The sequence below is a fragment of the Alosa sapidissima genome, chromosome 12 (assembly GCF_018492685.1).
Source record: "Alosa sapidissima isolate fAloSap1 chromosome 12, fAloSap1.pri, whole genome shotgun sequence".
Taxonomy (NCBI): domain Eukaryota; kingdom Metazoa; phylum Chordata; class Actinopteri; order Clupeiformes; family Clupeidae; genus Alosa; species Alosa sapidissima.
Window position 1 is genome coordinate 30,283,212 of NC_055968.1, and position 12,500 is coordinate 30,295,711.

Consider the following 12,500-nt stretch of genomic DNA (forward strand, 5'->3'; position numbering starts at 1 on the left):
CTACTGGTTAGCGTTTCGGACTTGTAACCGGAGGGTTGCCGGTTCGAACCCCGACCAGTAGGCACGGCTGAAGTGCCCTTGAGCAAGGCACCTAACCCCTCACTGCTCCCCGAGCGCCGCTTTTGTTGCAGGCAGCTCACTGCACCGGGATTAGTGTGTGCTGAGTGTGTTTCACTAATTCACAGATTGGGAATCTGACCAAATATCCCTCACGGGATCAAAAGAGTATATACTATTTGTGTCCATCAGAAATGTGGGACCTTATTGGCCTTATTGTTTATGCATAAACACAAATGATTGTCCCAACCCGCATGCAGATGTTGTTTGTAATGTACGTCTGTAAACCAGTGGCTCAAGTCAAGTCATAGCGCATTTAACATGTACATAGTGCAACCCAAAGCACTCCACATACAAGACGTTGTCATTGACACATAAGAAAAGACAATAGATGCTGGACGGAGCGCGTAGCCTAGTCGCCAGCGTACCCGTGACACCAAGACATACATGCAAAACAGACAACAAACAAATGAATAAATAAAAAGTAAAAAAAAGGTCTGGGGGAAAGAGATCTCATAGCCCATCATAGTCTCCGCTTGTGGACCATCCTCTCCCCCCTCCTCATGAGAACTGTAGTGAAGGTCATAAATAACCTATGATCAGACATTCGCTGTGCAGTGTGGAAAATGGGTCAGTAGTGTTTGTCAGGGCTCAGAGGCCAGACCAGTATTCCCACCTCAGCTCCAGCTCCCTCCCTTCACACACACACACACACACACACACACACACACACACACACTTGGAGACACACACACACCACTGTGAAAAAAAACTAGGGCAGTTTTCCCCAAACATTTGCTGTAGATTTTGATCTGTTTACTGAGATAAACCAAGAGTGTTCCTGGATGCCAACACCCCCCCCCCGCCCCCCCCCCCCCCCCCCCTCACAAACACACACACACACCCCTCCCCTCCCCTGACCCGGGTCAGTCGGGCGTAGTGCGGATCTGCAAATCAGAGCGATTGATCTGCCGCAATTGACTTCCTGTCAGGGAGTGTGCCATTCATGTGACGACTTCTCTAGATGCTCTGTAATCTCCCCAATCTCCTCTTCGTCTGATTGGAGGGTGTTAATCCGGAAGGATGGGAATAAATATCCCGACACTCGCTTCAAAATAACCATGTTATGGCATATAGATTCTATATATACGCTACCTGTCAAAAGGTATATACAACCCCAAATCAGCAAAAGTTGGGACGCTGTGTAAAATGCGATGTAAATGAAAACAGAATGTAATAATCTGCAAATCTTTTAAACTCATATTTAGTTGCAAAAAGGACACAGACCACATATCAGATGTTGAAAATGACAAATTTGACTATTTCATGGAAATTATATGTTGATTTTGAATTTGATACCAGCAACATGTTGGGTACAGGGGTAACAAAATGCTGGAAAAGTTGTGTAATGATAAAGCTCTGTCTGAACCTGTGTGAACAAATTATGAAACAATGTAATTTTAATGTTTCTTAACATGAAATGTTGAAGTATTTGGGGAGTTTTGCCATTATGTAAGCACATAATGTAATCTGAAAACTGCTGCTGTGACCCCAAACTTTTGACTAGTGTACGTTACATATACGTTAAGGTTATAAAAATTCTGGGATGTTGGCCTTCTCTGTGTCATGTTTTAGATGGTTCTGCCTCCATACATTTTATCTTGAATTGATTTGATTTATATATCAGTAAACAATCCCATCTCACATAACTTTGACTTCATATAACAAAAGCATGGCATTGTACACAACTGTAAATAATTTTTTGCAAGCTGTGGTGTCAGTTTTTGGTCACAACTTTACCCCGGAATCGTTAACATCAATCTGCCCATTTTAGTTTTTGGTCTGTTTTTATGTTCTGGTCATTGGCAGATCCATTATTGCCTCACTTAGCGGCTGTTGGTGCCGTTTTGCGTGGTGATTCAGGAGTGTTGATCATTGTCTTGTTTCCTGTGGAAGTGGTGAAAGGGCCTGTTCATTGCAGGCAACTCAGCACCCTTCCCCATTGCTCAATCATTTCATCTCACTCATGTTTCTTTAATCTCTTAGTAACATCTTAGTACATAGAGGGTGTGTGTGTGTGTGTGTGTGTGTGTGTGTGTGTGTGTGTGTGTGTGTGTGTGTGTGTGTGTGTGTGTGTGTGTGTGTGTGTGTGTGTGTGTGTGTGTGCCTTTGTGTGAATGTGGATGTGTGTGTGTTTGTGTGTCTTTATTTATATTTGTGTGTGATGTGTGAAGCATGAGCAGTACTGGAGTGAAAGAAGCTAAATGAAAATCAGACAAGTAAATAGATGATGATCAGCAGATGGGTTGACAGATTGTGACGTAGATCAGGTCTCCTGTGAGACTGGAGTGAGGGCAGGACCCCCTCTACTGGTCAACCTGTGAACTGCAGGAGCCCCATAAATACAAGGCATGCATAACACCCGACACCAGTCATTTGCTGACATGGTGCTATAAGATTCTAGTGAAATTTCAGTTGAAGGTCAATGTATGTGTGTATCTCTCTCTCTCTCTCTCTCTCTCTCTCTCTCTCTCTCTCTCTCTCTCTCTCTCTCTCTCTCTCGCTTTTATTCAGATGAACTCTCTGAACAACGTGAGCAGCTCTGAAGACATTAAGCCTCCTCCAGGTCTGTCACTGGGGAACATCAACTACCAGTGCACCAGCCCCGGCTCACTCTCCAAACACATCTGTGCCATCTGTGGAGACCGCTCCTCAGGTACATACACACACACACGCACACATATACGCACACACACACATACGCACACACACACAAAAACAGACACACACACACATACACACATACGCACACACACACAAAAACAGACACACACACACACACACACATATGCGCACGCACGTACACACACACACACATACGCACACACACACAAAAACAGACACACACACACACACACACACACACACACACACACACACACACACACACACATATGCACACACGCACACAAACATATACACACACACATACATTACATTACATTACATTACATTACATTTAGCAGACACTTCTTGACCAAAGTGACTTACATATGTCAGCTATATTACAAGGGATCACATTGTCCCCGGAGCAACTTGGGGTTAAGTGCCTTGCTCAAGGGCACAACGGTGGAAGCCGGGAATTGAACCGACAACTTTCAGGCTATTGCACTGCACGCTAGCCCAGCTCCTTAACCACTACACTACCACCGCCCCACATACGCACACATACGCACACATACACACACATGCACACAAACACAGACACACACACACACACACAAAGACACACACACACACACATGCACACAAACACACACACACACACACACACACACACACACACACACACACACACACACAGACACATACACACCACACACACACACACACACACACATACACACATACCTAGATAGACAGAAAGAGAGATAATTGTGAACTGGATGTCTGTACCCTGCTGCTATTATATCCTATAGAAAACAGGTTACCAAACAGTTATAACAACTTGGCACGTTAGTTACTGTAAATAAGAAAATCATAGTGAAACATCTCGCATGTGAATGTGTCTGTGTTCATCAAAGCAACACAAGAACCGATTTTCATTTTGATCCAGAACTAGTAGCCCTCAGTTAGGTAGAAAAATACCTCAACGGGTGTGTGCTCTTCACACACGCACACATACACACACACACACACACCTCAGCCTCAGCTTCACCCAGCTCACCTCACCCTTCCTTAGCCCAGCACACACAGCCAGCGATGTGACAGTGAAATGCCACAGCGGAATCCTGTTAATCGCTTTACTACACACACTACTGGCGACGCGGTCGCCCATCGATTCAGTGGACATACACTGACCAGACAGCTGTTTTCTATCATGACGTATCAAAATCGCCCTGACAAATAGAAAGGGGCCGATTAGAGCGATGGGACGGCGACGGTCGGCCCGGCGGTCCACTTGCCGCGTGCGTAGCCCCACTTACTTCAATAGATTCTATTCCGTTTTGCCGGTCGCCTGCCATAAATCGGTCACGTCGCCGTCCGTGTGTGCACTGTAGGCCTTTAGTTTTTTATTTTTATTTATTTTTCCGATGCTGTTATTATCCAAAGCAATTTACAGACACCAGTTGCAGGGATAGTCCCCCTGCAGCAACTCAGGAATCGAACACACACATTTCTGGCTTGAAAACAGCCGTTGTCTTTTCTGTCGCTTTACAGGGAAGCATTATGGGGTGTATAGCTGTGAAGGCTGCAAGGGCTTCTTCAAGAGAACCATCCGGAAGGACCTCACCTACACATGTCGGGACAGCAAGGAGTGTCTGATCGACAAGCGCCAGCGTAACCGCTGCCAGTACTGCCGCTACCAGAAGTGTCTGGCCATGGGCATGAAGAGAGAAGGTGTGTGTGAGTGACAGTTGACTTTCATAAGCACATTGGGGTTAGTGGGTCACAAAAACACAACAGAAACACAAATGCTAAATCACTGTATTAGGTAACCTTGCACACACACACACACACACACACACACACACACACACACATGCACAGAGGCAGTATTTTGTGAACCCACAGGTGTTAAAGAATATGCTACAAATATTTTAATCACATTTCTGGAATGTAATTAGTGAGGGCAAACAAAGCTCTTTATGTGTGTTTATGTTGGCAGATTAATGCCTATTAATCCATGCATGACACATACACACTTATGTAAAGCACATGGAATTTAGCCTAGTAAACCAGACTCTTGACTTCGCTTCTTTTCGTGCAAAGAGTCTAGCCAGGCGACATTGGAGTTCCTTTAAACCAATCACTACACGTTTGGTAATGACGTAAGTTAACCAGGGCGGACACAATGATAACGATAGGCTTGCAACTTAAACGTGATCGCTTCCAGCCACAGCCTCTGTTCGCTGGTTGGTTGGTGGCTCTCGGTTGGTTTTCTACACGAGAAATCTGTCGAAGGCACATCTGTGCAAGTCTCAGTACTGAAGCGAGATTAAATTGAGCGGAAGCGCGTAGACAGGCTGAGCGTGTGTGTGGTGTGGAAATTGTTTGTGTGTGTGTGTGTGTGTGTGTGTGTGTGTGTGTGTGTGTGAGAGTGTGTGTGTGTGTGTGTGTGTGTGTGTGTGTGTGTGTGTGTGTGTGTGTGTGTGTGTGTGTTAGCCCTGTGTATGAAATGTGCTATATAAATAAACTTCCCTTGCCTTGCCTTACACACACACACACTCACAGACACACACACACACACACACATACACACACAAACAATTTCCACACTACACACACGCCACAGATTGTGTCTGACTTGATGACCTCTGGGTGCTCCTGCAGCTGTACAGGAGGAGAGGCAGCGAGGCAAGGAGAAGAGCGACAACGAGGTGGAGTCCACCAGCAGCTTCAACGAGGACATGCCCGTGGACAAGATCCTCGACGCCGAGCTCGCCGTGGAGCCCAAGACAGACACCACCTACGTGGAGGGAGGGTCCAGCAACTCGGTGAGTCTGGAGTGGACAGGTTGTCCACTTTTGTTGTTTTAATTGCAAAAGATTGCAAAACATTTGCTATGTACAGTATGTTAATTAAGAAGAAATGTATTAATGGCTGTTCTTGTTTGCATACTTTGTCTGTGTCTCTGTGTGTGTATCTGTGTGTTTGTGTGTGTGTGTGTGTGTGTGTGTGTGTGTGTGTGTGTGTGTGTGTGTGTGTGTGTGTGTGTGTGTGTGTGTGTGCAGACAAACGACCCTGTGACTAACATCTGCCAGGCGGCAGATAAGCAGCTGTTTACTCTGGTGGAGTGGGCCAAACGCATCCCACATTTCTCCGACCTCCCGTTGGACGACCAGGTCATCCTTCTCCGTGCAGGTAGACACACACATACACACTCATAGGAATTCCCAGATACACACACATACTCTCTCACACACACACACACACACACACAGGAACACTGACCTGTGCAGGCAAGCATCTCTCATTCCTTTCCCCACTGTTTATCAATAATGATCATATTGCCTTATTGGTTAGGATATTTGAATATTTTACAATGTATTATTTAGCAGGCAAACCATAAACTATTAATTTAACACAATCCTCTCTCTCTCCGCCCCCCCCCCCCACCCTCTTCCTCTCAGGATGGAACGAGCTCCTGATCGCCTCCTTCTCTCATCGCTCGGTGACGGTGAAGGACGGGATCCTGCTGGCCACTGGGCTGCACGTGCACAGAAGCAGCGCTCACAGTGCGGGCGTGGGCTCCATCTTTGACAGGTGTGTGTGTGCAGCGCATGCCACACCCAAGCGCCAAGCGCGCACATGAATCCACGAATCTGCATCAGCGCGCTGGCCGCCACCCGCCGCGAAACAGTCACGCACGACGCGCACACACACTCGCAAGTCCGCCCACTCGCCCACGCCAGCCAGGCTCAGACACACACACAAGCACACACACACACACACCCATAGGACCTGGAATGCACAGGCCGGCAGATTTTTGCACGCCAGCATTTTCAACAGTCCTGCACGTACGCAACCGTCTCCAGACCTCGCGTGTGGATTCTTGCACCCATGCATTGCACCCAACCACATTCCTCTGGTCACATATACACTAAGAGGAGTTACTGTGATGGCCGAGTTGACATATATATCATGTTTTACATTACAGGGTATTAACTGAGCTGGTGTCCAAAATGAAGGACATGCAGATGGACAAGACCGAGCTGGGCTGCCTAAGGGCTATTGTCCTTTTCAATCCTGGTGAGTGTGTGTATTTGCGTGTGTGTGTATTATTGTAACTGTAATTGTACATTTTAATACAATCCCATGGAAGAAGTGGCTAAAGTACCCCCAACAAACTCCTACTTTGCAAAACCAGTTTGGCCATTTTCAGTTATACTACCACTGTTACAATCTTTCATTTCTTTCCCCCAACTTATTCATATGCATACAGTAGCTGATAAGTGATCTAAAGCTAGTTAGCCGTTGTGTTTTTGTCAATGAGAAAAATGCTAAGATTGCTATTTCCCCCTATAAGAAAATCTCTGGTCTTGTCTTCTGGGCACTTACCTTTTCTAGTCTGCTTTAACCCATTTACTCCTAAAATGCCTGTTAAAATCCTGTGGCATTCTAGACTAAATAACCTTATTTCCTAAGGGTTTTCTGAAAAAAATACTAAGAATTGTCAACGTCTACCAAAACCTTAATATCTAAGCCTCTGTAGCACCTAGAAACATGAAATAAAAAGCATGCTGCGCTATGCAGCAACCAGCGGGAGATTCAATGTTGCGCTATGCAGCAACCGGTGGGAGATACGTAGATTGTTGCGTCGTGCAGCATCCGGCGCGAATGGGCTAGTCTGCTTTTGCTTTGTCTTTGCATGTCTCCTCTGTTGTGCTGTCATCTCTTGTTGGTTCATAGCCCCTGTAGTCTCTTGTTGGTTCATAGCCCCTGTAGTCTCTTGTTGGTTCATAGCCCCTGTAGTCTCTCGTTCCCTCTGCCTGTCTGTCACCTCTGTGTGCTCGTATGTTTCGGCTCTTTTCTTATTCACTGCTGATTTGATCTCCTATCGCTGGATTATCTCAGTGGTCATGTCCGCTGTCCTGCTCTTCCTCTTGCAGATGCCAAAGGCCTGTCCAACCCTCAGGAGGTGGAGGCTCTAAGGGAGAAGGTCTACGCCTCGCTGGAGTCGTACACCAAACATAAATACCCAGATCAACCTGGCAGGTATACACACACACACACACACACACACACACACCACACACACACACACAATGGTGTTGGTTTGCGGAGGCTGGTGTATATACAAGCCTCCACTCTTGTCTGTAAAATAAAGCCTGGTCACCTCCCCTGAATGATGAGTCTCACACTGTCTCGGATGTCCCGAAATAGCTTCCTGTAAATGCACCTCACTGCTCCCCGAGCGCCGCCGTTGAAGCAGGCAGCTCACTGCGCCGGGATTAGTGTGTGCTTCACCTCACTGTGTGTTCACTGTGTGCTGTTTGTGTTTCACTAATTCACCGATTGGGTTAAATGCAGAGACCAAATTTCCCTCACGGGATCAAAAAAGTATATATACTTATACTTATACTTATACTTACACAAATGTGTCATTTGTTCTCCACAATGTATTTGCTGCAAAAAAAGCCTTGCTGGGTTGAACCCCACCCCCAACACAGTAGTTTACTGTAATCAAACTTAGTCTCACAGGGTTGGATGGGCAGACACAGACACAACCATACACACACACACACACACACACAGAGACCACATGCAGAACAACCACACAGTACACACAATAACACCCTGCTTGTGTTTGTGTTTGTGTTTGTTTGTTTTCTTGTTGACAGATTTGCCAAGCTGCTGCTGCGCCTGCCCGCCCTACGCTCCATCGGCCTCAAGTGTCTGGAACACCTGTTCTTCTTCAAGCTCATCGGGGACACGCCCATCGACACATTCCTCATGGAGATGTTGGAGACGCCCCACCAAATCACATGACCCCAAGCCTCCCCCCCCCCCCCCCCCCCCTCCTTTTTTTCTTTTTTTTTTTGCTGAGCGCACACCCAGGGGTGCGTTTCCCAAAACCATGGTTGCTAACCTGTTAGCAGCTTAGTTGGTTGGCAATGGGGAAATGGCATTGCACCCAACAAAGTTGCTAACTAACTTACTTAGCAACCGTGGTTTTGGGAAACGCGCCCCAGCGTAGCAGCCCCTGCAATGAGCACAGTCGGCGGCTATAAACTACATGTTTTGTACCAAGCACAAAATTATTAAATAATGTGAAGGTTTGTATGAAGACGTGGTGGATGGTTGGGGGAGATGGAGTCAGGAGGTAGAGGGAGGGGGGGGGGGGGGGGGGGTTAAGGAACACTGTTGAAAATTAACTTTAATAGATTTGTTGTAAACTTGTTTAAAAGAGAGAGGAATAAAAAAAAAAACATTTTTTGTGTAAATAGATGATATCAGGTATCTGTGCTAACAGCGATTCAATGCAATAATGAGAATTTATTTTATTCAAAGAATAAGTGTACAAAACAAAAAAAAAACTAAATTTCTTAAACAAAATGCATTTTAGAATTCTGTCTGAATAAAAATATTTAAATTATTTTCTTGTGCTTTATTTGTGATCAGTAGTGTTGACTACTCTCTTGTCATTCTCCTGTTGGATGTATAGGTAGGTATTATTGTATGCGCAATGTGTAGCTGCCAAACCACCCATTTGCACTGTTAATTGGAATCTAAATATTACAAGAGCATCAATCAAAGGCAGTACTGACAGTCACTGTAGCAGCTTGTAGCTCTTAAACTGAACACTGACAGTCAGATAGAAAGACTGTTAATAGATAACCTCTTAGATAATTGCAGATAATAAATAGTAGATAATAAAATAAACTTCTCCAAACAAAAATGCCATATTTTCCTTCAAAAGGTCTGAAAACCTTCTGCTCAGTTTTCACATTTTTTTAAATAAAAAAAACTGATCAGTAGCCTACACTGCACTTACTGTCTGTAAATACAGTCACATTGCTTGACGTATTGTAGTAGCCTATCAGCAAACACAGGTTTCTCAAACTGTTTCTCAAGCTATTTGCAGTCAAAAATAAGCACGTGCAGGCACTGGGCAAAATAGACAGCAGGTGGCGCTCTTTTTGTAACAAAATTCATGGATCGTGATTCTCCAGTGGCCTGGCAGGAACCTGGGGATGATCGAAAATAAGAAGTAAAACTGATTTTGCAGAGCCAATTACAGACAGATGATTATTGGAGGCAAAAACATGATCCTACACATGATGCCAGCTTTAGACGGCTCCCGCTTTGCTTAGAGTGGACTTTCACTTACCTAGTCACTTATTGTGACGATGAAAAGATGCCGCACTTGAGACATTACTTTCTGAGAGTGGTGTCCCATGTGTATTGTAGACTTGCCTTTGTTCAAACTGTCATTCTGTATTGTGTTAGGCTTTAGCCGGTTTGGTGTTGCATGGAATTGTTTTATTTAGTTCATGTTGGAGTCGGACTATTTTATTTCCCTTAAAATAGTCGACTCAGACGAGGTGAGGGACCTTATTGACTATTCTTTATGTTAAGGCTATGTCAAAGAAGTTTGACTTATTTGTGAAGGTCTAGGGGAAAGAACCCACACCCACCCTTTCAATTGTTCTAAGGTCTAAGGGTGCTGTGGTGAAAAGATAGGCCTAGGCTAAGTTTACCTGTAAATGTGAGATATGTTCTGTATGATCAAATTAATGTATCAGTCAGCATGATCATTGATTATAGATTCTCCCCTTGCACCACGAGATGTCAACTTCAACTCTAACATTAGCACATGATAGCCTAAGGCTATTTCACATCATACTGAACTGAAAGACTACAACATCAACAATTGAGATTCGCAATTAAACAAATATTAGTGCCTGAGTGCAAGAATTAAGCCATTGCGCGTATTTTATAGGCTAACTGGTTACAGTAAATAACGTTATTTCCTATTACACTTTCGTTTTAATATTTAATGTATAGTTGCCGTCAATTAAGACACACATCGACTATAGGCTATTATAATAATAAAATAACTTACTTGAGCAGTGGCTTATTCCGTCCACAACAAAACCAAAAAAACATGATTCACTGCCCACGCCTCGAATATGGCAGGGGGTATGGTGGCTAGGACTAGGATGGGAGGAGGGAAAAGGAATGGACAGAGGGAGGATGACTAGAGAATGAAGAAAGGAAGAGGGGAGTAAGGTTCTTTTACAAATGGGTTAACTCACAGCTGATCAATATCGAGCGGGGGGCAGCACTGCTGACATCCGTCAATGCGAAACTTTCTTCGGTGTGTATTTAGCCTACTCTGGGAGCGGATAGCGTATGACCTCGGTTTCGCTGAACAGATTCATAGGCTACATTCCTTACACCTGCCGTGATGCTCAGGAAATAAAATAAAGAAACTCCGAGGTTAAAGTGTATGCCTTTTGAAGACTTTGTGGTAACGTATGCAACTGTTTTATACCCTATACAGACCGACAATAAATATTTATGATGCTGTTTACTGACTGTAACGTTTACAACAAAGGGACTGCATGCAAGACAAGCTGAACTTTTTGTTTAGATGTGTCTTAACATTGATGCTGTTTAAAAAAACAAATATAGCTAAGATTATATTAAAGTGAATTAGACTTTTCTTATTTTTGTTAAAATGTTAAAATGATCAGATTGTATTTGATCTGTTCCCTGTGACAGAAAATCTAATTTCAGTGACGATGGTAGAAGGCAAGCCGCTGCCACTACCAGGTGAGTTTTACGCTCAACAAACACACCGCAACTCGTTCTTTTTTAACTTTTCAAAAACTTGTCTTCAAGACGTGATAAACATAAACAATGACAATGGTTAGAGGACAGCTAATTAGTTAGAGTGAAAGACTGAAAATAATCTAATGGCCTAAATAAAATATAGGCTAGGCGTAGGCTGCCGTGTTTTCATTTGTTTTTTATAGTATTATTATTTATTATTATCATATATATTTTCAGAATAGTTATAGGCTACATATTAGGCTAGCCTATAATAAACAGATGCAATATATAGCCTAGCCGACTCTCATATTTCTTGACAGCAATTTAACCTGTAAAATATCGAGCAGCCACGCACTATCGAAGTATAATTAGGTGACAGTAAGGTAATACAAATCTTAACTTCACTTGTTCTGCCCACAGATTTGACGCCAAGCGCCGTTTGCAAGGGCTGCCACCTGCGCATCCGCGACAAATACCTGCTCCGCGTGCATGACGGCCTCTGGCATGAAAGCTGCGTTCAGTGTGTTACTTGCCGCGAGCCCCTCACGCACTCTTGCTTTCTGCGAGACAACAAACTTTACTGCAGGCGCGACTACACTAAGTAAGTAGCCTAGCCTATCATGCATGCTTTAACTCAATTAAACGTAGGCTACACAACCACAGGGCACTGGTGAAGGTAGTTCTTTGTCTGTAGCCTATATGTCAGGTAAGACTGTGTTGCCAGTTGGACTACAGCTTTGAGTTGTATAGGCTAAAACTTATTCCGTAGGCCTATTTTCTTGCCCACATTTGTTAATGCCCGTGTCCATGATGAATGTGAAAAGCTTGTAAAAAAAGGACTTGTCAGTGAAAGTTACACATGAAGCTTAGACCAGTAACAAAATCCATGGCTCTTGCTGCGGTGTGTGTGTGTTTTGACCCCTGGTGATGTTCCTTCGGGCTATTCTGTTTGTCCTCCTTGTCTCCCGTGGTGTGTCGGTGCCTGACTCTGACTCTTGAAGGAGCATCTCCAACGTAAAGACACTCTTGCTTGTGTGTGTTGTATTGTTCATTTCGAGTCTGGATGTCCGTCTAATCCACATTGTCCTCCAAAGGAGCCACCACCTAGCGAGAGGCAAGGAGACGACAGAAGGCAATCCACATTCTTGGAAATTCCATTA

General features: G+C 44.4%; 2 protein-coding genes across 6 annotated transcripts in view; both read left to right on the forward strand.

Annotated features, from left to right (window-relative positions):
- The window catches only part of rxrgb (retinoid X receptor, gamma b), a 26,081-nt gene extending 17,467 nt beyond the window's left edge, over positions 1–8,614 (forward strand). For 3 of the 5 annotated variants that reach the window (XM_042057249.1, XM_042057248.1, XM_042057247.1), the window contains exons 3-10: positions 2,632–2,773; positions 4,279–4,464; positions 5,392–5,555; positions 5,793–5,922; positions 6,192–6,324; positions 6,719–6,810; positions 7,671–7,776; positions 8,403–8,613. In XM_042057249.1, coding sequence (XP_041913183.1) covers positions 2,632–2,773; positions 4,279–4,464; positions 5,392–5,555; positions 5,793–5,922; positions 6,192–6,324; positions 6,719–6,810; positions 7,671–7,776; positions 8,403–8,550 — 1,101 coding nt within the window. In that variant the 3' untranslated portion in view covers positions 8,551–8,613. Of the gene's footprint in view, positions 1–2,631; positions 2,774–4,278; positions 4,465–5,391; positions 5,556–5,792; positions 5,923–6,191; positions 6,325–6,718; positions 6,811–7,670; positions 7,777–8,402 lie in introns of all 5 variants that reach the window. The other 2 variants (XM_042057250.1, XM_042057246.1) reach the window with 2 other exon arrangements.
- A 2,189-nt stretch (positions 8,615–10,803) lies between these two features.
- The window catches only part of lmx1a (LIM homeobox transcription factor 1, alpha), a 16,029-nt gene continuing 14,332 nt past the window's right edge, over positions 10,804–12,500 (forward strand). The window contains exons 1-3 of the mRNA XM_042057251.1: positions 10,804–11,035; positions 11,290–11,340; positions 11,761–11,941. Coding sequence (XP_041913185.1) covers positions 11,310–11,340; positions 11,761–11,941 — 212 coding nt within the window. The 5' untranslated portion in view covers positions 10,804–11,035; positions 11,290–11,309. The remainder of the gene's footprint in view (positions 11,036–11,289; positions 11,341–11,760; positions 11,942–12,500) is intronic.